Below are 13,302 nucleotides of genomic sequence, written 5' to 3'. Positions count from 1 at the left end.
GGATTCCGACTCATAGCGACCCTATAGGACAGAGTAGAACTGCCCTGGTTTCCAAGGAGCAGCTGGTGGATTCGAACTGCTGACCTTTTGGTTAACAGCTGAGCTTTTAACCACTTTGCCACCAGGGCTGCATATGATTATATAGCAACAATGAAAATGTTTATGATATAAAGGATGGTAAAAGAAGTCTGGAGAATTACGTATTCACTGTGATTCCATCTGTGAAAAGAAGGAATGAGTATATTTTTAAAATTCTAAATAGGAATTCAAATACAATTATTATGAGTGTTTGGAAATAGCAGGAATGAATGCTTAGCACCTTACCCAAGAGACAGTCAAACTGTGTTGGGATCCTGAGATTATGGGAATTTCCCTCCGGACATTTTCCAGTGATGTGATACCGTCACATGTAATTTTAAAACATATTTAAAAAAATCAATGCGTATATATTGAGCCCCTGCTAGAGGCAGCATGGTACAGTAGAAAGACCATAGACTATAGAACCTTTGGCAGACACACTCTGCTGTAGCCCCTCATGATCTCCACCTCCTGGATATTCACTCCCTTGTATAGTCCCCTCCCGTTGAGTGTGGGTAGGTCCTGTGACTTCCAACCCATTGAATAAGGCAAAGGTGATAGGATGTCACACTAGTGATTACATTATGTTATATAATACTCCATCTTGCTAGCCGACCTACGCTAGTCTTTCTCTCCATTGCTGGCTATGAAGAAGTAAGCTGCCTACGGCCTCAAGGAAATGAATTCTGCCAACAACTACATGAGCTTGAAAGTGGATCCTCTAGATGAGAACCTAATCCTGGCCAACACCTTGACTTCAGTCTTGTAGGTAACCCAGCTAAGCTGTGCCAAGACTCCTGATCCATAGAAAGTGTGATGTAGTAAATGTGTGTTCTTTTAAGCCACTAAGTTTGTAATAATTTGTTGCGCAGCATAAAAAACTAACACAGAACCTGACTTACTTGGGTTTGAATCTCAGATCCTCTGCTTATTATCTATATGACTGTGAAAAAGTTGTTGAACCTCTGTGAGTTTCAAATTCCTCATCTATAAATTGAGTGATAATACTTACCTTCCAGAATTGTTGCACAGAAAATTTTAGATATGAGAAGCAATATGCTTATCACACTCACTACCACACTGCTAGATTATAAATTTCCTAGTCTAGACTATAAGCTCTCTTGTGGCTGGAAACTTGTCTATCTTGCTTACCATGTTGTCCAGATATGAACCATATCTTACACATATGAAGTGTTCTATAAATATGTGATGAATTAATGAATAAATGAAAGTAAGCTTTCAATGAATGGTAGCTACTATTTTAAATATATATAAAGAACTGTAGATATATAGAATTGAGAAAAAACACCTGCTCTCAAGGTATTAAAAACACTAAATTACATGTGGATGTACATCAACCACAATACAGGACAGTCTTTCTAGGGCAGTATAATACTAAATGTATGTAAATGAAGAACCATACTCTGGAATCAAACACAGAAAATTATATCTGCACAAATCAATACAAACTTTCTTAAGCTGCTATCAAGATCAAGAGAAACTATACATGAGGATGATAAAGAGATGTTTAAAGCAAGCAGTGTAGTAGCTATGTAGTCACTATAAACAGTTACTGCAAACCCTGGTGGAGCAATGGTTAAACACTCGGCTGCTAACTGAAAGTTCGGCTGTTGGAACCCACGAGCTGTTCTGAGGGAGAAAAGACCTGGCAATCTGCTCCCATAAAGATTACAGCCTAGGAAACCCTATGGGGCAGTTCTACTTTGTCATATAGGGTTTCTGTGAGTCAGAATCAACTCGATGGCACACAACAACAGCATAAGTAGTGTAGTAAGCAGTGTAGTAACTAGATAGTCACTACAAGGTAAGTGGGTTGTAAAATGCTGGGCTGATGCCTGTATACTCATAAAGCCTAGTGACTTCTCACTCAGCTCACAACGCTCTGTTATGGATTGCATTGTGTCCTCCAAAAAATTATACTCAAATCCTAATCCTTGAATATGACCTTGTTTGGCAATAAGAGGTTTTCTTTCTGTTATGTTAATAAGGTCATACCAGAGTACGGTGGGTCCTAAAACTAACCCCTTTGGAGTGTTGTCTTATAAAAATAGCAGAATAGGCAGAGATATACACACACACACACACATGCTGGGGAGATTCAACATGACAACCAAAGTAGAAGCATCTACAAACCCAGGAACGCCAAGGACTGGTGGAAGGTACTAGAAGCTGAAAGGGACAAAGAAGGACCTTCTCCTAGAGCTGACACCAGGATTCAGACTTCAATCCTTCAAAACTGTGAGACAATAGATTTCTGTTCCTTAAAGCCACCTAATTTGTGTTTAAGCCCTGGTGGCACAGCAGTTAAGAGCTCATGCTGCTAACCAAAAGATCGGCAGTTTGAAGCCACCAGCTGCTGCTTGGAAACCCTATGGGGAAGTTCTACTCTGTCCTATAGGGTCTCTATGAGACGGAATCGACTCGATGGCAACGGGTAGTAGGTAGTAATTTGTGATATTTTGTTATGGCAGTCCTTGGAAACTAAGAGAGACTTTGAGAAACAAGATGGGCATTTTAGCACCCCCAACAAATGGTTGAAAGACCACACAGAGACTGTAAATTTCTCCCCAGGTGACCTTAGAAAGACAGGACTATTACTGCAGTACAGAATCCCCAAGTGATATAAACTGTTAATGTGCTCAGCTGTTAACTGAAAGGTTGCCGATTCAAATCCACCCAGAGATGCCTTGGAAGAAAGGCCTGGCAATCTACTTCCAAAAAATCAACCATTGAGAACCTTATGGAGCACAGTTCTACTCTGACAAACTTGGGGTCACCATGGGACGGCGTCAGCTAGACAGCAACTGGTTTAACATTACCTAGGCAGAGGTCCAACACTTATCCTTCCGTAGCAGCAGAGGAGCCTACTGAGGGAACGGAATATTTCTGTCACTTTTTGTTCATGATGATGTGGAGGTTGAGTTAATTGTCTACACACTTATTTGAATGATAGAGGAAGCAAAATTTCTGGATTTTTCCTGATCACCTTTCTTTGGAATAGGTGTAAATATGGATCTCTTCCACTCGGTCAGCCAAGTAGCTGTCTTCCAAATTTCCTGGCATAGACGAGTGAGCACTTCCAGCTCTGCATCCGTTTGTTAAAACGTCTTAGTTGGTATTCTGTCAATTCCTGGAGCCTTGTTTTTCACCAGTGCTTTCAGTGCAGCTTGGACCTCTTCCTTTAGTACCATCAATTCTTGATGATATGCTAGCTCCTGAAATGGCTGAACATCGACCAATTCTTTTTGGTACCAAACCAAAAAACCAAACCCATTGCCCTCGAGTCGATTCAGACTCATGGCAATCCTATAGAACAGAGTAGAACTGCCCCATAGAGTTTCCAAGGAGCGCCTTGTGGATTTGAACTGCCAACCTTTTGGTTAGCAGCTGTAGCTCTTAACCAATAGGCCACCAGGGTTTCCTGTTTTTGGTACAGTGACTGTGTATTCCTTCCATCTTCTTTTGATGCTTCCTGTGTCATTTAATATTTTCTCTGTAGAATCCTTCAATATTGTGACTCGAGGCTTGAATTTTTTCTTCAGTTCTTTCAGCTTGAGAAATATGGAGTGTGTTCTTCCCTTTTGGTTCTCTATCTCCAGATCTTTGCACATTTCATTATAATGCTTACTTTGTCTTCTCGAGCCATCCTTTGAAATCTTCTGTTCAGCTGTTTTACTTCATCATTTCTTCTTTTGGTTTAGCTACTCTATGTTCAAGAGCAACTTTCAAAGTCTCTTTAAGAAAAATATCCACCCAAAATATCATGAAGCTGGGCAGGGAAATGTAGTGGAACAAACTTCAGCTTTGGAGTTAGGGAGATCTAGGTTTATCAGACTACTAGCTTTGTGAATTTGCATTAACTTTGCACTCTAAGCCTCACTATTCAAATTTGTAAAACAGATTTGAAATAATTCTACCTTACAGGGCTATTATGAATATTAAATGAAATAACATGTAAAACACATAGTATAGCAGCTGGCACTTAATTGGTCTTCTATAAATGCTAGCTACTATTTCTATGAATAATAAGATTACAATATCTTTCTCTCTATCATTTCTGAACACAGACACAACTTGAAATTCCTGTGAATTTTGGAATAATTGCTGAGCACCTTCTGATACTCTAAAATGTCTCTGCTGGGTGACCCCATAGCTTCTGTGAGGCTGGAAATTCTAAATCTTGTGAGGCTTTTGAGCTTTAATCCTTCTGTGCTTTGCTTAGAGCAGCTGTCTCTTCTGACATCCACTTTGGTCTTTTCTTTCTTTCCTGTCTTTATAATGACATCTTGCTTTCTTCATGTATGATGTCCTTGATGTCATTCCACAACTCCTCTGTTCTTCGGTCATTAGTGTTCAACGCATCACATGTATTTTTGAGATGATCTCTAAATTCAGATGGGATATACTCAAGGTCATACTTTGGCTCTCATGGACTTGTTCTGATTTCCTTCAGCTTCAACTTGATGGTCTGTTCCACAGTCGGCCACTGGCCTTGTTCTGACTGATGATACTGAGTTTTTCCATCGTCTCTTTCCACAGATGTAGTTGATATGATTCCTGTGTATTCCATCTGGTGATGTCCACATGTATAGTCACCGTTTATGTTGTTGAAAAAAAGGTATTTGCAATGAAGAAGTCATTGGTCTTGCAAAATTCAATCATGCAATCTCTGGCATCAATTCCAGGACCCTTAATTATGTAACAGATCACTTAATTGTGCTCATGAGGAACCTGTACTTAGACCAAGAGGCAGTCATTCAAACAGAACAAGGGGATACTGCGAGGTTTAAAGTCAAGAAAAGTGTGCGTCAAGAAAAGGTTGTATCCTTTCACCATACTTACTCAATCTGTATGCTAAGCAAATAATAAGAAGAAGCTGGACTATATGAAGAAGAATGGAGCATCAGGATTGGAGGAAGACTCATTAACAACCTGTGATATGCAGACGACACAACCCTGGTTGCTGAAAGTGAAGAGGACTTGAGGCACTTACTGATGAGGATCAAAGACCACAGCCTTCAGTGTGTATTACACCTCAACATAAAGAAAACAAGAATCCTCACAACTGGACCAATAAGCAACATTGTGATAAACGGAGAAAAGGTTGAAGTTGTCAGGTTGTTTACTTGGATCCACAGTCGATGCCCATGGAAGCAGCATTCAAGAAATCAAAGGATGCATTGCATTGGGTAAATCTGCTGCAAAAGACCTCTTTAAAGTGTTAAAAAGCAAAGATGTCACTTTAAGGACTGAGGTGTGCCTGACCTAAGCCATGGTGTTTTCAGTCGCCTCATATGCATGTGAAAGCTGGACAGTGAATAAGGAAGACTGAAGAAGAACTCATGCCTTTGAATTATGGTGTTGGTGAAGAATATTGAATATACCCTGGACTGCCAGAAGAAGGAACAGATCTGTCTTGGAAGAAGTACATCCAGAATGCTCCTTAGAAGCAAGGATGACGAGACTTTGTCTCACGTACTTTGGACATGTTATCAGGAGGGATCAGTCCCTGGAGAAGGACATCATCCTTGGTAAAGTAGAGGGTCAGTGAAAAAGAGGAAGACCCTCAAGGAGATGGATTGACGCAGTGGCAGCAACGATGGGCTCAAGCATAGCAAGGATTGTGAGGATGGTGCAGGATTGGGTAGTGTTTTGTTCTGTTGTAGATAGGGTCGCTATGAGTCAGAATCAACTCGACAGCACCTAACAACAACTTTTAAATACCTATTTTCTTCTCTTTTCCCACTAGAACCTATTTTCTAAACCACTTTGGCCTTAACATCTCTTTAGAAATGGTTCTGCAGACATGACTGGTAGAAGTGCAACTAAAATAGAAAACAAAAACATCAGTTTTTTGGGTTTTTTTTGCAGTATTAAAATAGCGAACTCCAGATTGTGCTTTCATGATGCAACATCTTGGAACATCTGTCAGGAGAACTCCAGGGAGCTAGGGGTGGAGGTGGGAGGGGGATGAGAAAATTCTTAAGTCGTCTTAAGCCAGACTTGTTGCTTGTTGATAAAGAGGTATGAATTACAAGTTTTACATGGCTCATTGTGACTGAAACATTTTTTTAAATTATTGCAAAATGGGCAAGCTGAAAACAACTGTCTCTTGTGGTTTGTGCCATTAGAGTGAGCAAAAGGAAGCCAGGGCCTTAAAGCCCCATGGCAGTATTCACTTAAAAATGCACAGGAATCCCTCTGGTTACTTAAGGACTACACAGTGGCAACACTGCACTGGTTCAGTGCCAAACAAACTGGGGTTTCAGATTTGATTTTCCTTTTACGTGTATTTTGTAAGTGGATTAGCAAAAGACTGAAAAGGCAGCTTTACATGCTATTTGTTCACTCCTCCACCTCACTGTTAAATCTTTAGGCACAGGTCCGGCAAAGACCGGCCAATTATTCTCCTAAAAAGCAGAGGTTGGCCCTTCCTAGGGCAGTATTTGAAATGAAACAGAACCAATTAGGGGTAGACTGTATATCTGAATTCTCCTTGAGGAATTTGGCTGTGTCACAATTTATAACCTGTCTAAAAAAGACAAAATACACACTGACACAACTGTTTATTCATTTATAGAATTGAATTATGTGTAAGAATTTAGTAGTAGAGATTGTGACGATCCATTTATAATGTTTCCAAGCTTATTTTGTAATATTCTACCTTCATTGTTCTAATAAAATAAGCTGTAAACTTTGTGAGCTCAGTTTTCACAACTGGCCAGTTTTATATTAAACTTCACTAAGTACATTTTCTTTTCATTGAAACTATAGCTTGCATGCAATATAGGTAGAAGTAGAATCTAGTATTTGTCCTGTCATTACTAAGCTTAATCTAAATGGCATTGATAATAGTAATAAATTCTTGCTCTTCTCGGTTGCTGTCACACTCATTGGCGTTCTCGTTCACTTGGTCCCTCTCACTTAACCACCTTGTATTGTTTGTTGTCTTATCTTCTTCTTTAAAGACCATGTTGTAATTGAATTTTTAATTTATCTATGTCTAATCCCTCCCACTAGATTGTAATCTTGGGAGGAGGGGTCTCTGCTATTTTCTTTGAAAGTTTTAGAGAACCTAGTAAAATTCTCATACACTTAACAGGCATCCAGTAAATATTATTGAATAACTATTAAGTACAATTTCTGACAGCCATTTTAGATTTTAGCCCATCATAGTTGGAACCTCTGTCAATGTTAATTAAGCTGTCATTTCAAAAAATGTAATAGATGTTGATTATAAAACAAAGCAAAAACTCCATCTTGATTAAATATTTTATGGTAGGTTGGCACTTTCTTTCATGAAAAAGATCTCGTTTTCCCATTTGAAGTATCATTAATGAAGCTTTGTTCTTCCTTTGGTATTTGTAACATTCACACTGACACCTTCTAAAGCAAAAACTTTGTCAGTCTTCTCTGAGCCCATTTGAGTTTCCTTCCTTTAAAAGAAACTTGACCCTTGGCTTGGCAAACAAGAGGCTTACAGAAGCTTGCTTGGAGAGCAGCTGTTTCCTCTAGGCAACAATTGTTCCATAGTTTTGCTCAGTGCCTTTGAAGGGAAGGATACCTTGAATCTCAAATCCCTGAAACGTAGTATTCTCTGGGTGGAGGTGACGGGGGGATGAGGATGCAGTTTACTCTTTGAAAAAGATTGATTTACATTCCTTGGCGGTGCCATTGTCCACTTGCAAATGCATTTGTGTGCTGAATAGAATATCAATAACCTCTTAACTTCAAACTCATTTTTTTTCTGTAGTAAATTTAAATTTTATTCCTTAGTGAACCCTTGTGACACACATTGTAATTGTTCTGGCAATGTATGGTTTTCAGTCACATCTGTTCAGTGTGCCTGTGTATTTTTAAGTCCCATTAAGGAAATAGGAAATTAGCATCACTGGGTACCCTCTTGCCAGGATCTGTTGTAGTGAACACATGACTATATGCACAAAAGAAAGGCATTAATTCTTTAAATATAAAATATCCCTTGCTGGAGATAAACTCAATATATGAAATTTTGGAACTACAGATATGATCAAGTAGGGAAACGATTACTGTATACATTCCCTGCAGCTTCAAAGCCTAACGAATGCTCGTATTTGACATGCCAGGACCTAGTAATAAAGTGTGATTAAGGACCATTCTGTTCAGCCTTGTGGAGATGCAGAACACTCGAGGAGACATGTTTGGTTTTCATCAGGCAGTCTCTGAACATGGGAGAAATAGTTGTGATCAAGAGCTGATAGAGGGAGGGTAAAGATATCAGTGAAAACATCCTATAATACCAGTGATACCAGGCCCGGCATCCATTTCAACTCAACACAATGAACAGTGTCCTCAATATAGTAAACATTCAATAAGTTTTCAGGATGGGGAAGGCCTCAAAAAGCCATATATCCTAAAGGTCCTCCACCTTTGGTTTGTTCATACAAACATGACAGATGACATCCACCCAGGGCTATGTATAATTTTAAGCATGTTAGCTTCATCACTTCCATTCAAAAATTGCCAAGTACCTGAATGTAACATTTTAATGGGGTATCTTCATATCTACTTAAATTTTTAAATTTGCAAATGATCGACAGATTACTTGACACACTTCACACTAACTAGATCCCCCTACTATATCATGGGGATTGAGAGCTATTATTTAATCAAACCTTCCACCTAGTGTATGAGTCCACTGGACACCACTCTTGATTATTTATTGACCTTGATGTTGATATTCCTCAAAATTCAAAAGTGAGTATATGTTTCATTTAGTAATGAAATTCTGATTTTATAAGTTAATAAGGAAATAAGATTTCCCTTAGAAAACTTACCTTATAGCGAATTTTACTGGACTGTAAGTGATCTTTGAAGAAAGAGATTTTGTACTCTGATCTAAATAATCTGTAGAAATTGTATTTTCCATTGGGATAATTTAGAATTTTTTCCCTGGGGTTAAGTGATGAGAGAAAATTATTTACCCACAATCACAAGGCAATCTAGATAAAAAATACAACTTCTGTGGGACTCAGATACCTGTACACCAATGTTCACTGCAACATTACTCACAATAGCTAAAAGGTGAAAACAACCCAAATGTCCATCAATAGATGAATGGACAAACAAAATATGGTATATACGTACAATGGAATTTTATTCAGTCATAGAGAGAAATGAAGTCCTGATGCACACCACTTGGTGGATGTCTTGAAAACATTACACTGAGCAAAATGTCAGACACAAAAGGACAGATATTGTATGATTCCATTTATATGAAATATCTAGATTAGACAAATGCATAGAGACAAATATTAGTGGTTACCAGGGCCTGAGGGGAGGAGGGAGTGGTAGTTATTGCTGAAGGGGTACTGAGTTTCTGTTTGGGCGGATGGAAGACTTTTGGAAATGGATAGTGGTTTTGGTAGCACAACATGGTAAATGTAATTAATGTCACTGAATTGTACACTAAAGCTTGGTTAAAATAGCGAACTTTTTGTTATATATATATATATTTACCACAACAAAATTAAAAAAAAAACCTCTGTGCATGCCTGCATGCGTGTAGGTATGTGTTTTTGTATGTGTAAATCCAGATGGTATTTAACTGTATGTGAGCTTTTCATTTTGCATTTTCATTCCCATTGACGGTACTGCTTCTTTTTATTTATTTATTTATGTTGTTGTTGCTCTCCCCGTGTGTCTTTTTAGGGTGACTCCATGAAGAAATGTGCTTTTTGATTGTGCTCAGAAATGTTAAGAAATGGTTTTAAGTCTGGGTAAATTAGCTCAGATGTGTGAATTTGGGTTCTAAAAGAAATACATATCAGAGGGGAAACATAAATAAGAAGTATTCAATTTACTACTATCATAGCTCTCTCCTACGTATGATAAGGAGACAAAATAAGTGTACCATCCTTACCTGTTAATCTAGTTGAAGAAGAAGCACAGACCTGCATGAAAAAGACCTTAACAGTACATGTTAAGGACTAATGAGTGGTACAGGTATATTCCAAACTTAGTATTCAGGAAGGCTTAGCTCCTATATCTTCTTCAGCTTCTCTTCTGAGCAATGAGAACTGAGGCTTAGAACGACTCTGAGGCCTTGTAAGATTCTCAAGGAAAGACTGATTTCTGTTCACTATGGTTTGGTTTATACAATGGTTGTTAAGACAGGAAAGAAATCTCTGTTTGTTTAGAAAGACTTTCAACAAAGGCTGAGACTAAAAGAAGCTTGTAGTTAATCAGAAACCATAGCTGCTTAGTACAGACACTTTTGAGTTAACTGCACTTCTTTAGGCTGTTGATATGCATCAGCTAGTCTTACTCTGCATGATTAAATGTGGGGATTTGCAATGGAAAAAAGAAAAAATCAAGTTAAAAGAATTTGTGGACTGAAAACTCTCCAACCCACTTATAAAACATCATTAACAAGACAGTAAAAAGGGGAAATCATATATCTTCTGTGAAACCACAGATTTTTGTCTATGTCTGAATTCATTTCTGCTAATTCACAAATACTGACGTTTGTTGAATTTGAAAAATATAAACAACCAAAGCTATTTGGTCAGCAATATGGTCTCTTGTCATTTGGGTCCTAGATTAAGAAGAAACAGCAAGATGTGCTTGGTTTCTTGGAAGCCAACAAAATAGGATTTGAAGAGAAAGACATTGCAGCCAATGAAGAGAATCGGAAGTGGATGAGAGAAAATGTACCTGAAGACAGTCGACCAGCTACAGGTTACCCCTTGCCACCTCAGATTTTTAATGAAAGCCAGTACCGTGGGGTAAGGAAACAATTTAACAATATAAATTCTTGTTTGTTGAAATGGATGGCCCCAAGACTGTCCCTTCACAGCTCCTCTACAAAATCTCCTTACAGTCATTTCTCTTGTTTATCCTCAGCATCTATTCTAGGCAGCTGAGGTATTTTACTTTCTACTAGAAAGCAGAAGGATGAGTCAGTCACAAAAATATTTACTTTTAAATGTATAGATAGACGTTGAACATGTAGTTGTCCTTACATTTCTTAAATCCCACAAGAACGATTGTTTTGTTTCTGGTATGTCCATGAAGAAGCCACTCAAAATAAGTCAGCTGCTTTAGTTATTTAGATTAAAACTGGTTAATAAAAAAGGGGAATATCTTATTTTCTGCTTGAAGCTAGTAATAATTTTCTTTTGGTAATATTAACGGATTTTCCTAAAATCTTGAGTTGGCTATTCAGGGAGCCTGGGTGGTGCTGTTACTGGGTGGAAACCCCAGGTTCTTAGTCAGCATGACTCCTACTGGCCAATTAATGAGAGACTGAGGTGGGAAAACAAAAAGGCACCTTTATTTCGTTGTACAAGAAATGGGGTCAGTCGGTGCTTACTACTGCCAAGACTGCTTGTCAAAGGCGAGCAGGCAGGTTACTTTTAAAAGGGTTTACAAGTAGGGAGTTCATACAAGTTACATCAGCAACATTCTTAATCATACTACACAGGCACAATGGGGTTTACATATAACCTCCAAGCAAAAGTAGGATTCAAATGCAAAGCTGAGGTGTGGGGAATCCAGCAAAGGAAATGATTTTGCAATACAACACTATAGGGGAGGAAGCCAGGTAAAGTATACAGCATTGTGGGGGTTCTGTCTCACTGCAAGTGGTTTGAGATCAGCTGCTAACCTAAAGGTTGGAGGTTCAAACCCACCCAGTCACTCTGTGGAAGAAAAGCCTGGCGAACTGCTTTTGTGAAGATTACCAAAACCCAGTGCTGTTGAGTCGATTCCAACTCATAGCAACCCTATGGGACAGGGTTGCCCCAAAGGGTTTCCAAGGCCGTAAATTTTTACAGAAGCAGACTGCCATATCTTTCTTCTGCAAAGTGGCTGGTGGGTTTGAACCACCGAGCATTCGGTTAGCAGATGAGCCCTTTAACCACTGTGCCACCAGGGCTCTTTGGAAAGATTACAGCCAAGAAAACCCTATGGAGCATTTCTACTCTGTAACACGTGGAGTCGCCACGAGTTGGAATTGACTGGATGGCAACAGGTTTGGTTAGGTTTATTCAGTATTTAAGAGTCTCTGAGTGGTGCAAATGGTTAAGGGCTCAGCTGCTAACCAAAAGGTTGTAAGTTCAAACCTACCTACAGGCGCCTCGGAAGAAAGGCCTGGCAGTCTACTTCTGAAAGGTCATAGCCATTGAAAACCTTATGGAACACAGTTCTACTCTGACACACCTGGCGTCACTATGAGTCGGCATCGACTCCATGGCAACCTTTTTTTTTAAAAATTATTCAATATTCAAATATATAATCTTGATTAATCATCATTTAAACCATGGGATAGTTTCCTTCATTCTTCATTCACTATATATTTAAGTAACTTCTGTAGCTTATGGCCATTCTAGGCACTATGGGGAGTACAAGTAAATAATACAGTCTCTTGAGGAGCTGGTCAGGAATGAGATGTGGGAGGAATAATACACATCTGAAGCAATTACACAGCAGCTATGAAGCCACATCCCTGTGATGATATAGTAAAGAAAACATATAGAATTCTGAGTAAAGAATTGTTTGCACTGCAAAGTCCTCCAGTTTAGCATGACTGAGGAACAATGGTTTTAGAGCCACCAATCCAGATCTTTTAGCTGTATGTTTATATGGGAGTAAAAAGGACACTTTCTGGTGGAGATCCTTTTATGTGCCTGTTGAGTGCATCTAGGAGAAGTGTATGACAGAAATAAGAAAGTTCATTGGCCCAAAATATCTTCTCTGCTAATGAATTTGTCAGTTATGAGGAGGGGCCTGGAGATTTAATCTTTTCCTGCAAACAGGACCAATTTGCAAAGATGTACTCTGCAGATAAGAAAAGGGCATTTACCTATCCTTTTAGATAATGAAACCTCAGTGCCAGTATATTTGAAATTTCTGCAAATTGTTGAATCTTAGGGGGATGGAAGAGGCCTCAGAGGTCATCTAGTATAATCTAAGCCAGCATATGTTGTTTTAATCTCTGCTTTTTCAAATTTCAGTTGTTTGACCTTTGAAAACAAACACATTTTGGGTTATAAGGGTACATTTATGAGTACATTTACCTGCTTTACTTCTCGCTTGGAAGTCACACTGCAAGGAACTAGAGTATGTTTCAAAAATAAGTTAACTGTCACTAAGAAATGGGAACATGGAAATGAAGGGGCACAGAGGTGAGACTCAACAAATCAAATAAATATTAATGGAAAA

The 13,302-nt window shown here is 38.7% G+C and overlaps 1 protein-coding gene across 3 annotated transcripts in view; it reads left to right on the top strand.

Annotated features, from left to right (window-relative positions):
- SH3BGRL (SH3 domain binding glutamate rich protein like) overlaps positions 1–13,302 on the top strand; it is a 146,617-nt gene that overhangs the window by 115,606 nt on the left and 17,709 nt on the right. For all 3 annotated transcript variants that reach the window (XM_023733600.1, XM_023733602.1, XM_023733601.1), the window contains one exon: positions 10,680–10,865. In XM_023733600.1, the coding sequence (XP_023589368.1) occupies positions 10,680–10,865 (186 nt within the window). The remainder of the gene's footprint in view (positions 1–10,679; positions 10,866–13,302) is intronic.

Source organism: Trichechus manatus, unplaced genomic scaffold (assembly GCF_000243295.1).
Source record: "Trichechus manatus latirostris isolate Lorelei unplaced genomic scaffold, TriManLat1.0 scaffold00060, whole genome shotgun sequence".
Lineage (NCBI taxonomy): Eukaryota > Metazoa > Chordata > Mammalia > Sirenia > Trichechidae > Trichechus > Trichechus manatus.
This window is presented reverse-complemented; position numbering and strand designations above follow the sequence as displayed.